Source organism: Schistocerca americana, chromosome 1 (assembly GCF_021461395.2).
Source record: "Schistocerca americana isolate TAMUIC-IGC-003095 chromosome 1, iqSchAmer2.1, whole genome shotgun sequence".
Classification (NCBI taxonomy): domain Eukaryota; kingdom Metazoa; phylum Arthropoda; class Insecta; order Orthoptera; family Acrididae; genus Schistocerca; species Schistocerca americana.
In genome coordinates, this window is record NC_060119.1 from 726,839,894 (window position 1) to 726,861,537 (window position 21,644).

Below are 21,644 nucleotides of genomic sequence, written 5' to 3' on the forward strand. Positions count from 1 at the left end.
TTTGAATCAATCATCATGAGATCTACCTCACTTCCATCATTACTGTGCAGAAAGCCTTCTTGCAGGCATGCATATTGCCTAGAAGTCTGGTCTCCCAGTTTGCCTGGGAAAGAATCAACGTACAACAACCACCAAAGTCAGTTACACATAGTTTTGAAGATTCTATACGAACACTATTATAACAGCATATTACACAGTACACACATTTGGTTCATATTTCACAATAATGTATATGAGGGCTATTTGGAAAGTAAGTTCTGATCAGTCGCAAAGTGGAAACCACTGTGAAAATCAAAAATGTTTTATTTTCAACAGTTAGCTACACCTTCCAGCCGCTTCTCTACATAGTCACTGCTCCAACTTAGACATTTGTCGTAGCATTATACCAATTTTCCAATACCCTTGACATAGAAGGCAGCTGCCTGTGCTTTCCCCCAATTCTCTACATTGATCTACAGCTCACTGTCTGTGCCAAAACAATGTCTTTATAGCCAGCAGTTCATGTGAGCAGTGAAGAAATTCAGTGGAAGCCAATTATGGGCTGTATTGAGGGTGATCAAACACTTCCCATCGGAAACACTGCAGGAGCATCATCATTGCCCCTGCAGAGTGTGGCCAGAATCGTCATGAAGAAGGAATCATATGAAAGTTATGTTACGTGGGCTGCATGACATCAGGCGAAATCTCTCACTAGGCCCTCGTACTTGGCGGGATACATTATTTTCTAGTTCACTGTGCACTCAGAACTGGAAAGTGTTATGAGACATGATCCACCAGCATACTAGAGACACTGCCCAACGCATATGTGCAAAGCTTCATCGGATTTTCACAGTGGTTTCCATTTTGTGACCAATCGGAACTTACTTTCCTGATAGTCCTCATATTATAATAATGTATGCTATTTTTTTTCCGAAATCATTACCCATGATCATGATTTCCAATTATTTCCAAAAATGAAAAATTATGGCCAACTTTTAAGGCGGCAAAGCTATCATGTCATCACAGTGAGTCAACTGCAAGCAACATCAATATTAATTTTACTGGTATGTTTGAACACAGCCACAATAGATTCCCTTCCAAGATGATCATAGATTGAATATCTCAGGTATGTAGCTTTTCTCTGCTGGCCTGTGATTTTCAGAACTGAAGTTACTATCATAGAGTGGAGGAAAAAAAATAGTATATTAAATCAAATCTGAAAAGTCAACTGATGCATCTAAAAAAATTAATCAATTATGCTCATAATTTTTTTTCCCAAAAGCTCAAGAAATCAACAAAATATCTGGTTATCAACCACTAAAAAAGAGTCTCATTCCATTTTATGCTGCATGCAGGACTTTCTAATTAACACATCACTTTGATTTACAGAGGGTGGGAGGGACGGGATTCTTCAAAAACAACACTGTGATGAAAGACTCCCAGTGTATAAACTTAACGCTTATTTTACTTCTTTGGGTACCAGGAATCACAATCATCCATTTCCTGAGCACTAGTTTAAACTAATGGTGCTTAAGTAAATCATTATCTTACAAGGAGAGAGAGCTCACCTGCTTCATGATCCTCAAGGTATGGATCTTCTATTGGAAGTCTTAAGAAATGCAAAATGCATTCATCCTGTGTTCTGCTCCCAACGTGTTCACATACTTTATTCCAATCATCCTTATAAAGTTCAAGCCCTTCTAAAAGCAACAATGTTTCTTGCTCATTCCATTCTCTAGTCATGCTAGCTGCAGTTTTATTTCTGAGGACAGCTGGCTTCCTTGCATACCTAAACGTACCAAACATTTTACTCCAGTTTGTGTGTCATCCACTTCCATTAAATTACATATTTTGAATATTTGAAATGTATCACTAAATATAGCACAAATTATAATTAGGATTTCATAATTTAAAATATACATAAAGCTATAAGGCACAGAATTTTACCTCCCAATCTGTGTTTGCCGCAAGTATTATTCATAATAAGGAAAAACAAGTACAACTTCATAACACACAATATAAAGGTAAACAGGTCACTCATGGGTCAAAGTTCCAAAAGTTCCCTTACATGTTGGTTGGTTGGTTGATTACAAGGATCGAACTACTAGGTCATCAGTTGCTTTTTCCTCAAACAGGCAGGTCTACAAGACTGTACAGCAGAAACGGCCTACTGTGCAAAATCCAGGCAAGAAAAACCCAAGGTCTACCAAACATCAACGAAGGCTAGTTAAGGGACGAAAAAGATGAAAGGGGGTCATAGGAAGAAAGGCAGGTGAGATGCCCCATCTAGGAAGCAGCCAGAACCCCCGAAAGCAGAATGCAATGCAGTCAAAAGGACCTGACCTTGCAGTCGACATTCAGTGACGCCTGCACAAGACGAGCAACAGGAGAGGCAAAAATCGCCATCATACAATTAAGGTGATACTGAGGGCCCCACAGCTGCTGTTAGACCATTGATGGCTACTAGAAAGAGAGGGACAGTCAGTACAGGACCCCGTGAGACTCCATTCTCTTGGATATGGGAGTACTGTGGAAATCACCAAAACAAACCTGGAAAGTACGGTGTGACAATAAGTTCTGGGTAAAAAGCAGGAGCAGACCCTGGAGACCGCACTTGTGTAAGGTAGCGGGGATGTGGGGTCGCCATGTGGTGTTCTAATTCTGCAGGTTAAAGCTTTTTGGATGGCGGACTCTAGGTAAACCAGATTATCAGAAGTGGAATGGTCTTCACAAAAACAACCCTGGGATGAAGTCAGAAGTCCCTGAGGGGGTGGGAGGGGGAGGGGGAGAGGGAGGGAGGGGGGAGAAGGAGATAGGGAGAGAGGAAGGGGGAGTGGGAGGGGGGGATTCCTTAACTGTTACATTAATAATATAATGCATGTTCCAAAACTAATGGAAGCACGCCATATGACCAGTTGTTATATTGTAAATGTCCACATATACCTGCAAGCACATAATGCATGTGTTGTTACTGAAATCTTTCTTTGGGACTACTTGTTGACACAGGGCAGTACAAAACACAGCTGGTGTAGAGCAAAACCTGCTCATAAATGACCTACAAAGACTGTTACGGCTTTTGATTACTGTGGGATAGAAGTTAGTGGCCATTCAAGGAAAACAGTCACAGTGCATCGACAACTAGATTAAAGTTACTTAATGGTTACAAAAACTCCCATGATGGTCACAAAGACATTATGAATCTGCTACATCACAATGAACCTCACAAAGTCAAAACCAACAGCCTGCCTGTGAACACTGACAATGTGAGCACAGCAGACAGTGAAATATCTTTCACTTGGCAAAATTTTTCCATCTCCATTAATACAGTATACAACAGAGTTTCCGAAAACACTAAGCACATGGAAGTTTGTTGCTCTGAGTATGCCACATACTAACTTCAACAGCTAAGAATTGTGACTATATCTACATTTACAGAACTTTGAGCACTAGAAGAAGCTGAACAGTGACGTCGAAAGAAAGTCTGCTATCTGGCACTGGAAGAAAACTGACTCAGTGAAGCCAAATTAGATAAAAACGCAGCAGTCTGTGTGAAAGGTTAAGCTGACTGAATTCTTTCCTAGGCACGTTTTCATCTTTCTGAAGTTTGAGGACCTCTGTACCAAGATAAATTCCCAGCACAAGAAGGAAACTCTTGATATGCATAAGGCTACCATAAATTAGCATTTGGCATTTTGTCTGTAGAAGGTATAATTCTTCATGGCATAATGCGACCAATGGATTATGTTCCATTCAGTATCTTTATAAACTACCTGGCTTACACATCTTTGACAAAGGTTTTATCTGCCCACATAATGTTGCAAGTCTAACATATATGTTAACTAGCAACTGAAGCCGCAGCTGCTGACTTCTTTGTTCTATTTTTTATACACCAGCAGCTGTTCCAAAATTACCATTGTTGAGCAATTTTAATACTGAACCTGCTTTCACAAAAGGAATGTATGTAAGTAATTTGTGCTTACTGGTCAAGCTTAAGCCCAAAGTTAGAACCAGGATCAACTTCCACTTTCTTAACTCCGTCTTTTTTATCAAGATCCAGAAGCGTTTTGGCAGCAGACGGTTGAGGAGTCTTTGGAGGATTTATTGGCTGAAGTCCAGATGGAGTATCTGACAGAACATGAAAGTGTGAAGTTGGCGGTGGTCCCATGGGAGTCGGGCGGCTGTCCGAATCAACCTGAAATTTAAAATTATTGTATCCATTCCAATAGGTTGCAAGCACTGGCAACTAACATTTTGCACAACAACAACAACAAAAAAAAAAAAAAAAACTCTTTTACCTGGTAATTAATAAGCCCCCACTGTTCTAGGAAAGCATGCACTCGCATTATTGCACACACATCGCCTGCTAGATTTCTCCTACAAGCAGTGCTGGTAATATACTCTGTTGGATTTAATCGGTATGTATCAATCATGAAGTTTCTGTATGCTAGGTAGATTTCTGGAGTCTTAGATTTATTCTTTCCATTGAAAAATTCAGGTAATGCACGCTTTTCAACTGTGTGAATAGAATTATAATCAAACCATGCCGAGTAACTTGGAATGATTATATGGTGTGTCTGCTCAGTGACATTGTCTTCTTGGCCATCATCTTTTGATGCAAAATCCTGGAAAAGACAGATAACTTAATATTAAATTGTATTTTAAAAATAATTTTCATACAAAAAGTAAATAAAATGAAAGATCTATACTAAAAACCTTCAACATAAAATGTAAAGAATAATTTATGAACTACAAGTCTTTCTGAATGTTTTTTCTTTTTAATTCTGTAATGTATCTTTCAAAGCTGCAACATTCTTTTTAAAACTACTGACTTACACACATTCCACTACCCATTTCCTACAGCTGTAAGCAAGAAAATGCAAGCTAAATGAAATTAGAAAGGGCGTGTCAAAAAGGACTTCACAACTTTTAAATTATAATGTAAATTTATTCAGATAGCTTACAGAATCAGCAGAAGTTTCATTTTGTAGCAAACAACCTCAAGTTTCACATAAAAGGACAAGTGTCATTTTGGTTCAGTGTGACTTGCCATTTGTGATGTAGCAAACATCCCAGCAGTAATTAATTTCTTCCCACACTCGCTGCAGCAAATTGGGCACAACTTGTACAACGGCAGCGTAGATTCAATTTTTGAGGTTGGCTAAATTGTTTGGTAGGAGAGGAACATACACACAGTCTTTAACGAAACCCCAGAGAAAGAAATCCAGTGGTGTTAAGTCTGGCCAGCAAAGTGAGCATGCGACTGCCCTTTACGGCCAGTCCACCAACCTGGGAAGCAATTATCAAGAAAACCTCCAAACTTCCATGATGTGACTCTGTATGCTTTCAAGTGTAAATATCTATGCAGTAATCACCAAACAGTCTTTCGAGGAATGCCAGTCTTGCGAAATGCATGTTGCATTGATTTTTGTGGACTGCAGCCAAACCCCTCCCTAATTTGTTCGACATAACCATCAACACATGGGTGACCTTGTGACTTATCATAACACAGAGAACAACCCATCTCCACAAAGTTCTTGGGCCAGGAGTAAATTGTAGGCCTGCCTGGAGGCTCTTTAGAGTATTCGATGCAAAATTTACGCCAAGCATTTGCTGCATTGTTGCAGAGCTAGTTTCATGAAATCATAACACACAGCAAGCATGCTCTACACCAGTGAAAGCAGCCATTTTAAATATGCAATAAGCTGGTGTTCCTGGTGGCTGAATGGGGTACTGATGTACTTCATGAATTGAACTTGAGGTCATTTGCTACAAAAGACACATCTACCAATGCTGTAAGTTATCTCAATAAATTTCTTTGTATCATTCCAAAGTTGTGAAGTCCCTTTTTGGCTCTCCCTGTATTTTATAGAGACTCACAATAAAATAAAACAGAAAATTATGTATTGAACTGAATTTCTAGGTCTTTTCATGGCACAAAAAAATCGTAAAACTACTACAGAAAAACTAATTGGATAAAACTGATGAAATCAGGAAAAAGACTCACTGTACTGATATTGTACAACCAATTAATTACATAACATCAAGAATAAAAGAATAACTTTAATAACTGGTTCTCAATGGATTACAAAAGATCATCAAAATACTTTCTAAAGCTCATGCCCAACTACTAAAACGATTGGACATACTGAAATGAGAGAAAATATATTCAATACACTACAACTATTTACGATGAAGACTGACAGCCACAAATGACAGTTTTTAAAACAAGTTACAACTACACACCTGACAAACCTCTGTAGCTGGCAACTGCTATTGGACAAGGAAATACAAAAGATTAATAATTTAATGCAGCAAAACACTTATAAAACTAAGTAGCAATATTCATTTGTAGTGTTTCACTGCACTACACATACCTGTGTATTGCTTTCAGAGTTTTTGCCAGTTTGACTATCTTCACCTTTATTATCTGTCTCTTCGTCCAAATCTGTGACTGTACCACCTTTAATAGGCTGTAGATCATTATCTTTCTTTGAAGAGGAGCCTACTGATGGAAAATTTTTTACAAATGTTAGTTGTGTTACATTAAGTAATTTATCTTTGTAATAAGTATATAATGTAATTAGAATAAGTATAATGTTAGTACGAGGGCGTAAGCACACATAAGCATGCATGCAACTCACCCACGCACGCACATATCACAGTTTCCACGATTTTCCATACACTTAAATTTATCTGAACTTTTTTGGCTTTTGAATGTATGATGACTTTGAATGGATTTCTAATTAGAGACCCCACTAACAAAAAAAAAAAAAATCGCTGTTTGATTCACATTACGCAAAGAGACAGAATTACTGACAAGTTTCACAATTACAGTTGTCGAATTTTCAGTCATTTAAACTTTCATAAAGAGAAAGGAACAGTGTATCTGGAGGTTTGGTTATTTGCACAAGGAGGCACATGATACTGTGCAAGCATAAGATTATAAGTGCTGAAAGTCGTATTTTCTAGCCAACTGGCCTTTTTTTAATGTACAACTAATAAAAGACTACAAAGAACAAGCATTCACTTTTACAAAGAGGAAAACTGCAACTGTGCTGATAAAAACATTACAGAAAAGGTCATCAATATCCACACCAACAGGAAGGCAACAGATATGACAAATGTAAAAAAACAAGACAAGAAGAAAAAAGTGACAAAGTTCACTCAGAACCATTTCATCATTTTTTTGGCTAACTTCATCTTCTCTTTTCAAGGCTACTTTCTGAATACTTTTCCTTCCTTTGTCTTACCTTTGACCTCTATAAAGGAACTATTGTTTCCGAAAGATAAAAATTTAGAATGGATTCTCCAGATACAATATTGCAGTGCCTGTGTTATTCCGAATAATGATGCAATATTCCTTTGAACATGCATGCAACTGCAGCTGTTATGAAATACACGAAATGTATTCGTAGTTGCAAATATGGGTAACCATCAGCTGTTTAATGGAATGATGACACTGAAAATTTGTGCCTGATCTGGACTTGAACATGGATTTCCTGCGTATCACAACCAGTCGTCTTACCATCTGGCTACCCAGTCATTTAAACTTTCCTGCCAGGCCCAAATGTCCAGATGTCATCAAACATGTGTAACAACTTGTACTCGTAAATCCATTATGCATTTTCCCAAATGGAGAGGCATTTTACTTCAAGGTTGCTTGCCTGGTGTCAACGGATAAATATGCCAACAGTGGGCAAGTGACCTTCAAGTAAAATGTCTCCACATATGGGAATATACATAATGGATGTTCAAGTACAGGTTGTAGACACATCGTCGATGACAAGTGGAAGTTTGGGCCTGGCTGTGAGTCATGGTTGGGTAGCCAAATGGTAAGGTGATTGCTCGTGATAAATGGGAAATCCAGGTTCAAGTCCCAGTCTAGCACAAATTTTCAGTGTTATCATTCCATCATATAGCTGATGGTTATCCATATTTACAACTGCAAAAACATTTCATGGATTCTCCAAGTGTTGCTGTTTCACTGACTAGTCAAGAACATTTCTTCTTAATTTTATCTCTCAGTTCACATTCTTATTAATACCCTATGAAACTAGCACATGTGACCTTCACATTATTGCAATACCAGTACAAATATGAAACCTACTTAGTGACATTCAAATATTTTATTTGCAATTAAATTGTATGAATGTGCCAGAAATGCTTAAAAACCTCCATTTTTCGACAAGCTTTTATTTTATGGCTTACATCCCAAAAAAGTCTTACAAAAAAAGGGGGAGGGGTGGTACAGTTTGCATAAACTCAAAAAGTATAGGAAGTATATGAACAAGAAATAAAGTCTAATATACTGCAAATGAAGCTGAAAGCTGCCTAATGGAGAAATATACCTTGTTTTGGAACAGCAACTTCTTGAATGCTGGGCTCTGCAGGTGGTTCCTCCATCTCTTTGGTCAGGTCATCTGCCTCTTCTTCACTTTTGTGCTTCTTACTAATGCCAACAGCTGGACTACGACCACTGCAAAACAAACATCTCACTCAGTTACAATACAACAACTGGCAATTCTTCATGATCTTCCCAATATCATCTGTGACAAAGACTGTCAAATGGAAGCAATCTGGTTTGATGGTACTTCAGTGGCTTGCGTATCAACACTGCTGCTTATTTATTGGACCAATTTCTTATTTGGCCACATAAGGCTGAGTGGATACTGTTCCAATTCTTACCAACCCAGAAAAATCTGTGTCAGTCTCCAAGAATCAAGTCTAAGCCCACCACAACACCCTGCACCACTAGCCACTAGAGGTCATAGAGAAGTCAATGGTCAAGTGAGAACTGCAACACCAGATGCTGATTATCATCAAAACCTGATAAGTATCTATGGATAAAGAGATGCAGAAATGGTAAAAAGTGCATTCAGTATGTAAATAATTTAAATTCAGTAGAAACAGGACTCTGACAGATGATCATATGAATACATCAACAATAAGGAAAAAATTATGTAAATGTTGAGGCAAATCAAACTGCCCACTAGCTCCTTGGCAATAATAAGCCCCACAGACAAGCTTTTTATCCTTTACTTTTACTTCTCAAATGCAATTTAGCTTCGAGCAAATTTAAGATGGTAAAAGCATTGGTCTAGATGAGAAAGGTTAACATACCATGAACATCAGTCCTTTCATAAAACCAGAGGCCAAAAGAAATAATGGGCAGCAGTGGACAGAAATGTATGATCCTGAAAATGTGGAGGAATGTTCAAGTCACAGGTATTCCAAAGCAAACTACAGTTCAAAAAATCTCTGAATCTACGGTCCCAAATCCCTCATATGTCTTGTTCACAAAATGCTGGAGAGATAAGCATTATCAAACACTGATTGTGGTGTAATGGTCACCTATATATTTCCCAATTTGTAAGTAACTGCTTGAAATGGCACAGAACATCAAGGGTGGATTTAAAATCATTAATGATGTTATCATTATAGAACTTTTTGCACTCCATAAGTCAGTCAACAACTTTTGCTTAATAAAATCTGCAGTATTACCAAAGACCATCACCAATTGCATAATCAAAATCTCCTACAAAATCTAAGGTTATCTGTGGAATTTAAAAGGCAGATATTTGCACAGATTACCACTCAGACTTGAGTCTCTCAAGCAGGTGAAAGAGAAGCTATGTGAAGAACTGAACAAGCACTTCCTAGAACAGGGAAAATTGTCTTAAGTAAAACTCATAATTGTTTGTTCTCCCTGACTTAATAAATAGCAAGCACCCAGAATCACACTATTAGTAGTGGATTTCTTCTTGATCACTCCTTAATACCAAAATATTTACCAATAATTTTAGATCATGCTTCCACCATCAAAAACTACTGTTGAAAGATGAAATAAAAAGTGGTAGTAAATAACAATGTTGTGCAGAAGTTATGATGAGGGGTGGATGAAAATCCACAATAAAAATACTGTTGCCTGCATTATGTTATTCTGCATTCCATATGCTTGACTACTAAGTCATAACACTAGTCATGAAAAATATCTGATACTTAATAAGGCATCATTTTGAGTTGCTCTAATCCTACACCCCCACAGAAACTTTATTGTTTCATCACTACAGCTGTAGCTAAGATCACATGAGACACTCATATTGTGCAGATGAAGACAAAACATCATGAAACCGCTACATGTATTATCAGACAGAATGTCAAATCAATGAAGAATCAAAAAAGATTTCTTTCAAAACAGCTGCAATTCTCACAAAAACACCTCAGCAAGAAAAAATCTTTGCATTGACAACAAAATGCCAGAAACTCACAGACTAGAATAGAAGTAGGGTTGTGGGGAGGGGAAGAAGGTAAGGTGTGTGTGTGTGTGTGTGTGTGTGTGTGTGTGTGTGTGTGTGTGTGTGAGAGAGAGAGAGAGAGAGAGAGAGAGAGAGCTTACATCTCTCAACTATTAGCTCTGTTACTCTATTGGTATATTCCACTAGCACACTCTATCGGAAAAACAATTAGAACGATCGAAACAACAAATTAAATGATAAATAACACACACAAAAAAAACTTATTTATTCTGGGGCAAAATATGCATATTTTACATGCATAATGTACTACATTAACAATGACAACTTTTTGGCAACAGCCACAACACTAAAACAATTTTAAGTTTCTTAAATATTTCAAATATAAGTACTTCTGCACCATCTGCAACCTTACCTCTTTCTTTTCACTTGTTTTGGTGGAGGCGATGGTGATCTCTTACGCTTTGGTTTTTTCTTTGTTCTATCAGGATCAGACTGGCTCATCAAGTCTTCCACAGATAAGCGTAACTGTAAAAAGAAAAGAAGGGGGGGGGGGGGGGGGTTGTTCATTATAACTTGCACCAGGCTTATGGTATAACACTTATAAACAATTCAAACATATACAGATTAAATTCTGATGACATTTCAAAAATCATAACATTCACATTAAATCTCCACACATCCACTGTTTGACAGGTCATGGGGTGACAGCTGTTACAATATCTTTTACACCACCTTCAGCTGCATATGTACATCTTATTTTATTTGCCATTGACTTCGACGTTAGAGCACACCATCTTCAGCACAACGAACATTGATTTTTAATGCCTGCTTTGAGATGTACAATGATGATTACCCAGTGTCCACATGGTCACCTGCTGTCATGGAAGAGTTGGTGTACCGTTTCAACAAAATCAATCACAAATAAAATAATACCTACAAATACAGCTGAAAGAGTCATCCCTACTGCATAAAGATATCCACATTTTTATTTAATTCTTGATAAAATAATTTAATTGGATAGATTAAAAAATCTACTCACCTAGCGGCAGCAGAACACACACATAAAAGAAGGTTATAATCAGGCAAGTTTTCGGAGCCAGTAGCTCCTTCTTCAGGCAGAAGAGTTGAAGGAGAAGGAAGAGGAGTGAAGGAAAAAGACCAGAGAGGTTTAGGAAAATGGGTAGTCACCCTGAACCACAGCTCAGGGGAGACTTACCAAATGGGATGAGAAGGAAAGACAGTCTTTCTTTCTTATTTTGTCTGGTAAGTCTCCTGTGACTCATGGTTCTGGGTGACTTTCCCGAAATCTACCCCTTTTTCTAGAACTCTCCAGTCCTTTTCCTTCAACCCTCTTCCTTCCCCTTCAACCCTTCTGCCTGAAGATGGAGCCACTGGCTCCAAAAGCTTGCCTAATTACAACCTCCTTTTATGTGTGCATTCTGTTGCTGCTTGGTGAGTAGATTTTTTTTATCTATCCAATCATATTATTTTGTCAAAAATTGACTGTTTTTATTGTTTTATTATTTAATTCATAATTCGAAGTTCACTAACCAAAGAAAGAGTCATTCAGACAAAACAAAGATTTTCATTTATGCCATGTGGTGTGCAATGGGGTACACTTATATGACTCACAGAAATTTTCTTTCAAGTTGTTATTAAAAAACGGGCTCTTTGGTTTTCATGCCCAGCACTGGCCAAGCAACCATTAAGCCAGGAACCAATGAAATCAGAATGGCACAATCTCTGGTATTTCCATTTTCTTTGACTTTAAAGGAGGCTTTCTGTGAAATTGGTCATAATGAAAGAAGAATGAAGCAAGAGCTGCATTTATGATTTGGAATTTTTTCAGTGAACGTGTGGCACTCGATTTTTAATCCAACAAGATCACCAACAACATTTTATTCAATGAATTTGTCACAAAATGGGGAAAAAAATGCTTGTAATAAGGCATTTTCTTGAAGAGCACAAAATCCAAATATCATACTCGGGGCTATGAGAAATATTTAACTGCAATAAAACGTTTATAAAACTGTACATTCTGATTCTCAGGGGAGAAGTTATAGACTTGTCTTTCCATCAACAGGTTTTATTTTTCTGTGGATGTCACAAGTGAGTCAACGTATGTTATGTACATCCCACTATGTGGTTTTTTCCAACAGTATTAACTCAATGTGGTATAATTTCTACTGATTCAGCTGAAAGGTGCCAGAGAGGTCAACATATTATAATCATTCAGATTGTAGCAGCTTCAATTACCGTAATTTCAAGCAAATCAAAATGGTTGCAAACTACAGCAGTGACTGCCGAGAAACACGGATCAATGAGTTTGTGGTTCATACAGACAATAAAACGCTAATTTCAAGTTAACGGTGACTTTTGAAGGAGATGTCACACACAACTGTGCAGCAGTACGAAAATTGTGTCACAAAAGAAAATGTTTGTACGTGGCATCACATGAAGAATAAATTAAAGAATGCCAGTTCTACATACGAAACTTTCAGGGACCGGTGCGGGGATGGTTTCATGAACTGGAGCAGTAGATTCCCCACTACATGCAAGAGAAAAGTAATGAAGACTTACCAATTACTCAAGAAATTATTGAACTGGCTGGTGCATGAGAACGATAAAGAGAGGGGAGCTTACATTAGGACGCACTGCAACACTGGCTCAGCAACCTCCCATAGCATTTGAAAAAAAAAAAAAAAAAAGTTATGTATCAACATCATACAGTCAACCTAAGAAAACAGCATGATTATTTGCTAGGGCAACATTGATCAGACACCCATTTCTTTTGATATGCATTCCACATTGCTGGCAACAGGTTCTACACAACGCTGGTGGCTACTTTGAAGGACAGTAACAGGTGCGAACATTTAACTCTTTTGTATCAGTTGTGAATAAATAGTTGCCACTATTTAAGCTCCAACCCTCGTATCTGGCCTCTACCACCAGGCATTACATGGTGACTGTTGTGTTGTGCTCTAATTATTTCATTCATTGTTGCAAACTGAATACGAATGATGTCTGTCACGCAGGGAAGGCTGCACACCAGGGGCTTGAAAATCATTTATTTATCCCTGATGGACAGGCTGCCATGCAAAGCTGGTCACTGAAACAGACAGATACTGTCCCCACACAACAAGCCCATTGCACAGGGCAACCGATACACCAGGGGTTGGAAAAAGCACAATTTTGCTCAACAAGTATCTCCTCTCCTACTGAACTTTGAGGTTATAAACCACACACTGCTGATACTTGTGAGGCCTGCTGTTTCTGTGCCAAATTTGGTTGAAATCGATCCACAGGTTTGGGCAGAGATCCCAGACATACACACATACACTCTTCAGTTTTACTGTCATATGTGCTTGGCACAAAGTATATGCGTGATGGGTGGACTGTGAGGTACATTCATTTCATAAGCAGTAACATGCACCACATTGTTTCATGCATTAATGCTCATATTAGGAAAAAGAGTGTAATGACTGGTAATGTGTAATCAGTATGACAGACTTAGAAATAATAGTAATAGTAACGAATTTCAAAAAATAATTAGATTTTGTGACCAAACACAATTAAACCCTTTTGTTTTTATACCTCAGTGAATTTCATGTTACCCCTAGGTAGAATTACCCCCAGGTTACGAACCAATGTTGTAAGAGACCTGGCAATAAAAAGAAGGAATGACATTAATGCTGGGGGTACTAGCAGATGGAAGGAAGCTCCTCCTATATGTATTTCCTTGCAGAGAAACCATACCAAGAGAAAAACTGCCTTCAGGGCTTACCTTTAGATGCCAAGAAAAGCCATGGATGACAAATAACCCATTGCTAAATTAGTTGAAGGTTGTTTTGAACAGAACACCAGGCACATGGAAAATATTGATGCGGGATTCTTTCAGGGGATAACTCAGGCAGGAAGATCAAAGAACAACACAGACTTTGTAATATGTCCTGGTGGCATTATCTCACAACTTGAAGTAATTAAACAAAAAAGGAAGTGAAGAAAAAAATTATCACTGGCAGTTAATCACATAGGAAGTGCTGTGCATCCAAGTTATGGCCATTTCTTGCTCGATTTACCTCTGAGCCTTTTTGTGCATTATGTAGTCAGTATTCTTTGTTTATAAAAACAAGTTCCATGAATTTTTTATAATGTAATCATTTGAGGTATGAATTAGTTTTATGCTCTTTAAATTTGTCACTTTAATTAATATAAAAAAGTCCAGTGTCTGATTTGAAATTCCCGTCAGTCTTAAAAATGGCCATATATTCGATGCCACAGAAAACCTATCTCAATATGGCGACACTGGATTCAACTGTCAACAACGAACATGAGTTGCAGGGACTCACAAGTCTGCTAACACTGTCTTCCTCACATCATGGCATCAAAAACCCAGACTACTGTCTAACTATGATGTGTCATTGGGGATTATGGTGCCAGTGAACTTGAATTGAAAGAGATTTGCGTTATCGGTAACAGTACAATATATATTTTAGTAGCTAGTTTCAGAACGGAAAAAATAAAAGGTATTCAAATGATTTGTGCTATAAAATGAAAGTATTAGCATATGCAGAAAAACATGGAAACAGAGCAGCTAAGTGGCATTTTGGCCCTTCATCAACAGAAAGAACCATCCACAATTGGCAAGCTAGTAAAAAAATGACATCAAAATGGCATTGGAAGTAATACAAAAATGATTCAAATACAGTACAATGCTGCTTTTATGTTCCCAGAATTAATGTTTTCCCACCGTTTATGACATTTTTTATCATTCCCATCAAATTTCCTATGTCCATGACGGTGGCATGATGTTGGCCGTCCAGTAGTATTTACAAATATAACGTGGTCGAGTTTTTTGATACCAGGGCAGTCTACTCAGCTAATTTGAACTGGTAAACGTGTAAAAGTTGGAACAATTTGTGCTGTATTTCCCACTGCTGCCAAGATCTACTTGGCGTGGTGGCTGATGGGAGTAACTAGGTTTGTTCGAATAAAGATGTCACAACCATTTCCAAACTGTCTCTACTGCATAAACGCAGTTCCGTGACTGGTCATACAATGTAAGCTTTCACGGCCGGTATTGTCTTCACATAAAACTTCCGGGCTGATAGGCCGTGGTCGAAGTATAAAACTGTCTCCTGACGTTTCGTCTCCGACTGCGGGAGACAAAACGTCAGGAGACAGTTTTATACTTCGACCAGGGCCTTATATCAGCCCGGAAGTTTTATGTGAAGGAGTTTCATGACTGTTGTCATTATCATGACACCTTTGTCGAACCATATTTAGTGCATTTCGGTATTTGGCCACTTGAAGCACTCATAGACACCGCCATTCACTTTGTGTTGCTCAAATGTTTTCAGTTTAAACACAGCACTGGTTACGTATTTTTTGCATGCAGAGCAAAATGTGTTTTTAAAATTTATTCTCGTTGTGAAGTGCAGTGTTTACATATGTATTCTTTGTGATGTTACACAAACAAACAATGTGAATTTAGTTTGTGTGTGTGTGTGGTTTGTGATATTACTGAGGAGGCACAGTACACCTAAAAAAAGACTACTACAGTGCAAGAGATGCAGACTAACATGTATTCGAACACCACATTAAATACTTATATAATAAAGGGAAACATTCCACGTGGGAAAAATATATCTAAAAACAAAGATGATGTGACTTCCCAAACAAAAACGCTGGCAGGTCGATAGACACACAAACAAACACAAACATACACACAAAATTCAAGCTTTCGCAACCAACGGTTGCTTCATCAGGAAAGAGGGAAGGAGAGGAAAAGACGAAAGGATGTGGGTTTTAAGGGAGAGGGTAAGGAGTCATTCCAATCCCGGGAGCGGAAAGACTTACCTTAGGGGGGAAAAAGGACAGGTATACACTCGCACACACACACACATATCCATCCGCACATACACATACACAAGCAGACATTTGTAAAGGCAAAGAGTTTGGGCAGAGATGTCAGTCGAGGCGGAAGTAAAGAGGCAAAGGTGTTGTTGAAAGACAGGTGAGGTATGAGTGTCGCATGGGACAGGTTTTCCCATGCACCCTCCCACCACCACCTACTCCAGTCCTGTAACCCGGAAAGTGTACGCGATCAAAGACAGAGCCACGTGTGAAAGCACCCACGTGATTTACCAACTGACCTGCGTAAGTTGCCGCCGCTCATACCTCACCTGTCTTTCAACAACACCTTTGCCTCTTTACTTCCGCCTCGACTGACATCTCTGCCCAAACTCTTTGCCTTTACAAATGTCTGCTTGTGTCTGTGTATGTGCGGATGGGTGTGTGTGTGTGTGCGTGTGCGCGCGAGTGTATACCTGTCCTTTTTTCCCCCTAAGGTAAGTCTTTCCGCTCCCGGGATTGGAATGACTCCTTACCCTCTCCCTTAAAACCCACATCCTTTCGTCTTTCCCTCTCCTTCCCTCTTTCCTGATGAAGCAACTGTTTGTTGCGAAAGCTTGAATTTTGTGTGTATGTTTGTGTGTCTATCGACCTGCCAGCGCTTTTGTTTGGTAAGTCTCATCATCTTTGTTTTAAGATACACAAAATACTTATTTACAAATTTGCACTTGACAACAAGAAAAAATTTCTCGAAGCCTGTCCTGCTAAGCATGAAAAAATATGTAACTAGAGTAGTATTTCATTATTTAAATAATGAATGACAGCAGCAGCCTTTCAAAAATATCGATTATGACATATGTAACTGAGCCAAACATTCCTGCTTCCCAGTTAGCAGTTCCAGTTACATCAGTGGTTTTCTTACATAATAAACCTATATTAGATAATAAACAAGACACTGACAAGTCTTTTGATGCCTGTTATATACACATGATATATCAAGTGTGAAAATGCAAGAGGGTGTCCCACGCATAGCTTAAAATGTTATTACCAACATTTCAAATTTTCCTGCATTTTATACCATATTTTAAGTCCCTTGAAAAGTGTAAAAGTGAGGTTTCACTGTACATGCTCAGAAGATAGAGTTACAGTGGAACTTAACAGACTTTAATGGTGGAGTTGGTTGGTGCTTCAGGTTTATGATGCGTCATCGACTTAGCATGCGAACCAAAACCAAATTATCTCAGAAAATGCCAAACAAGTATAAAGAGAAAATATTATCTTTACAGCATTTTATCATTCAACATCAAAACAAAACCAATGAGGAACTAAACCAAATAGCAGATTTGGAGGAAATTCCTCTGACATTTGACGTGCCAAGTAAAAGAACTGTTGCCATGACAGGATGGATATCTGTGTGCGCGCGAGTGTATACCTGTCCTTTTTTCCCCCTAAGGTAAGTCTTTCCGCTCCCGGGACTGGAATGACTCCTTACCCTCTCCCTTAAAACCCACATCCTTTCGTCTTTCCCTCTCCTTCCCTCTTTCCTGATGAAGCAACCGTTGGTTGCGAAAGCTTGAATTTTGTGGGTATGTTTGTGTTTGTTTGTGTGTCTATCGACCTGCCAGCACTTTCGTTTGGTAAGTCACATCATCTTTGTTTTTAGATATTTTTTTCCCACGTGGAATGTTTCCCTGTATTATATTTAATTACAGAAACAAGTGGACATGAAAAAATGCACTACATTGTTGTCCTTTCATTTTGTGCTGACAGTACTAATGTTAATTCAATGATCATTTTCAAATGCAAAACACTGTCAAAACCTTCTGAAATACCATCCAGGTGTGGTTGTTCGTCATGTACGTGACAAAGATTAGATGAATGATGCTGGTATGAAATGATGGATTAATGGAGTGTGGCAGAGAAGGAAAGATGCTTTATTGAAGAAGAGATATCTTCTTGTGCTAGATCAGTTTAGTAGTCATTCAAAAAACTCCGTGAAAGAGAAACTGAGACAGGGAAATACAGAGCTTGCTGTTATTTCAGGAGAATTTATTTCACAATTGCAATCTCTTGACATCTCAATAAATAGATCATTTAAAGTGTATATGAGAGAGGAATGGAACAAATAGACGATAGATGAAATCCAACATGAATTTCCACTGAAGGGAGCTTTCAGACGACCTACAATCAAACAAGTGTGTCAATGGATAAAACAGTCTTGGTCTAGAGTGAGAGAAAACATTATTGTTAAATCTTTCATGTAGTGCGGCATAAGAAATGCCCTCGATGGCAGTGAGGACTATCTTATATATAATGATGATGAAGAGCAAGAGGAAGAGGAAAGATGACGATTTTCGGGATTTTAAAGGTCAGTTCAGTTTTATACACTAAGAATTTTTAGGTCTGACATTGCAATCTAATAATAAAAATGGTAAAAATATTTTTTTTTAAAGAAAAGTCATTTAAAAATTAAGGTGCACCATATAGTCTGCAGCGTCTTATACTCCATAAAATAAAGTATTCTCAGGACAATTCAGTAGAGCGCACCATGTCTTCAATCTCAAATGCTTGTTTACATGGCTTAATCTCGAATGCTTGTTTACATGTCTTCAGTCTGTCAACAGGTCAAGAAGGGTTATGTCAAGTTTGGACCGTGAATGCATTGTCACTCAATGGAAAGATTAGTTCTTTGAGTGGGAAGTGTTGAACTGACGTATATCACAGCAACACCATTTGAACACTCCAGCACTACCCGCAGACCATAAATATTGAAGATATGTCTTGTACATGGTCAACACCACCAGCAGCTGACCGCTATCTACAAATTATGGCACATACATACACTGCTGCTACCTTTCTAGAGGCAACTGGAAAAGCTGTGTTGAGCCAAACAGTATGCTACTGTCTTTATCTGATCAGCTTGGCCTCTAGGCAATGAAAGTGAAGAAGGGAACTGGTGGAATGGAACCAGTATCAACAGTGTCATGTTCTCTTCACTGACAAGTGCAGGATTTGTCTGACAACTGATTATAGTTATAGAAGAATGTGTAGGCAGCCAGGCACGACGGTGCATCCTATACCTGCAATCCCATGAGTTCTGCAGAGAGAGGTCAGTATTATGCAGGGGTGTCTGACAACTCTCGAGAGCTAAGCAGGATCGGGACAAGATCCTCTAACTTCTTGTCCAACTCTACAGCCAAAATGTCAGCAATGGGTTTGTATTTCAAGGTAATAATTAACCAGTACACTGCACCAATCTCATAAACCTCTTCATCCAAGAGGCAGGAATCAACTACAGCGGTGGGCTTGGTATCAGCTGACATGAGTACGCTCAAGATCAGCTGAAAATTTCAATGTGTTACTTTTGGAACCATCCTCATACACTGGCTAACCTCAACAGGGCTGCTGTCATAGAATGGGACAGTTCTGATTAACGTATCAGTCAAATTTCAAATAGAAATGTTTTTACAGCTGTACACTTCTGAACAGACTGCCTTTGTTTTTGTTATTGCTTTGCTCTTATTTCACAATAAAGTTTCTTTAAGGCTTATTCTTTCATTCCCTGTTTCCTTTAATCTAAGTCCACACACATGCACATATATGCAGGTGGTGCAAACTTCCCTCTTTTCTCTCTTTTTTGAGCAGATGATGAACTGTGACACTTGACATATTGCAATACAGCCTTAGGTCATGACTCATTCCACAAGCTACTGAATTCAAAACCAGTACCATCACAAATATTAACTCAAGTTTTAACAATAATAAATTTGATTGTTAAAGCTGTGTTAATCCCAGGCCTTGGTATTGAAGAGTTGCTGTGTGTGTGTGTGTGTGTGTGTGTGTGTGTGTGTGTGTGTATGTGGTGGAGGGGGGGGGGGGGGGGGCATGAACGCGCATGCGCGCACATGTGATTCTACATCGGAAGGACTCTGTCCAATAGCTTATAATATCTAAGAATCTTCTTTCAATGTACCTGTCTGCTGCTCAACACCGCCTCTATGTGGTGAATAGCAAGCCATCCTCTTTCATTCTATTGTTATTCAGTCTTTAGTTTTTGTGTTAGTATGGTACAGCTACCCCACATGAATAACAGTTACTTATCCTACTGTCTTACTTATTAATTTTTTGCCAAGTATTTGGTTCAACAACCACACTGTACCTTGTGTACTTTCTTCCGGCCATTTTCATCAACTTCATAATCTTCTTCAGTCATCCATTCATTGTACTGTTCAAGATCGGACACCCACGTTGCCACCACCTTTAAAAATATACAATGACAATAACAAAAAGTAACACAAAACACATAAACAAATAAAAATAGCATCAATCAAGTGAACTGAATCTCACTCAATTAAATTTTTATATCACTGCAGTGGAGAAAGGTATTTCATATGACAAGCAACACAACTCTCACTACTAAAAGCTACAAACATCTTTATACCAGATAGTAAGATAGGCACACAACTGCAATTACTTTTACATTTCTGAGACAGAAAGGAAAATGATGAGAAGCAGTTATAGAATGTGAAGTGCTGTGGTAGGGAAATGAGCAAAGAGGACTGCCACTGAGAAGAAAGATGATGTGAAGAAAGGAGCTTATGCAGGATTAACTTGCCTATTCATAGGAAATACGTTCTCACCGTGAGAAAAGAAGTTACCATTTCTGTTCCGAAAAGGCAATTTAGAGACTGTAAATGTCGTACCAGTGGGTCACATGATGCTGATGTAAGTCATAGCAGTGAAGTTATCTGCCAATTAACTGTATGGAATTAGCATGGTGTGGTTGTCGACATGGAGACATCATAGAATGGCACAAAGGAGCTACCGTGTTTGGATGTGGCAGTAACTACACCATGAATGAAAACACTCAACTTTTTCATTATCAACACAGACCATCCAATCTGTATACAAGGAATGGTGTACCATTCACATCCATGTAATATAAGTAAGAAAAATGGTAATGAAAAGATCCTAACCAAGAGGGGTTGGAGACAAGGAATGACAGCTGGTTTTAAAACCAACTGGAACTGCTGCTCTCAGTGAATGCAGGTCCATCCCAACCAGTTTCAAACTGAACATTATGCATTGGACATCTGGAGTTATACTTGTCAAAAGACCACCACTCACAGTGGCACACAAAGCTGCATTTCAATGGACCAAATAACAGAAATTGGACACTAGCTAAATGGAGGCATATAATGAGGTCTGGCTGGTCAGGGCTTTGCCCCTTTTCACATTATAAAAGATGTCAAGTTCACTGACAACCCAGTAGTTTACATTCGAAGTGATTTTGCAAAGTTTTAGAGGAGTTTTATGTAGCATGAGTTGGGCCTCCTCATTCAGGCTAACATGAACATAAACCAGGATACTAATTTCAATCTTCTCAGTGACCAATTGTTGCCCTATCTTCTACATTTTCCTGATGAGTAGGCTGTAGACACTATCATCTTTCAAGATGACATCAACCGTGTTCACAAGGCACCACAAATACAGGGTTACTACAAATGATTGAAGTGATTTCACAGCTCTACAATAACTTTATTATTTGAGATATTT

The 21,644-nt window shown here is 38.5% G+C and overlaps 1 protein-coding gene across 2 annotated transcripts in view; it reads right to left on the minus strand.

Moving 5' to 3' along the window:
• LOC124610508 (SWI/SNF complex subunit SMARCC2) overlaps positions 1–21,644 on the minus strand; it is a 95,665-nt gene that overhangs the window by 38,453 nt on the left and 35,568 nt on the right. Inside the window, exons 6-12 of one of the 2 annotated variants that reach the window (XM_047140165.1) lie at positions 20,248–20,346; positions 10,648–10,760; positions 8,328–8,455; positions 6,354–6,481; positions 4,275–4,601; positions 3,960–4,171; positions 1,548–1,768 (exon numbers count right to left, since the gene is read on the minus strand). In XM_047140165.1, coding sequence (XP_046996121.1) covers positions 1,548–1,768; positions 3,960–4,171; positions 4,275–4,601; positions 6,354–6,481; positions 8,328–8,455; positions 10,648–10,760; positions 20,248–20,346 — 1,228 coding nt within the window. Of the gene's footprint in view, positions 1–1,547; positions 1,769–3,959; positions 4,172–4,274; positions 4,602–6,353; positions 6,485–8,327; positions 8,456–10,647; positions 10,761–20,247; positions 20,347–21,644 lie in introns of both variants that reach the window. The other variant, XM_047140164.1, reaches the window with a different exon arrangement.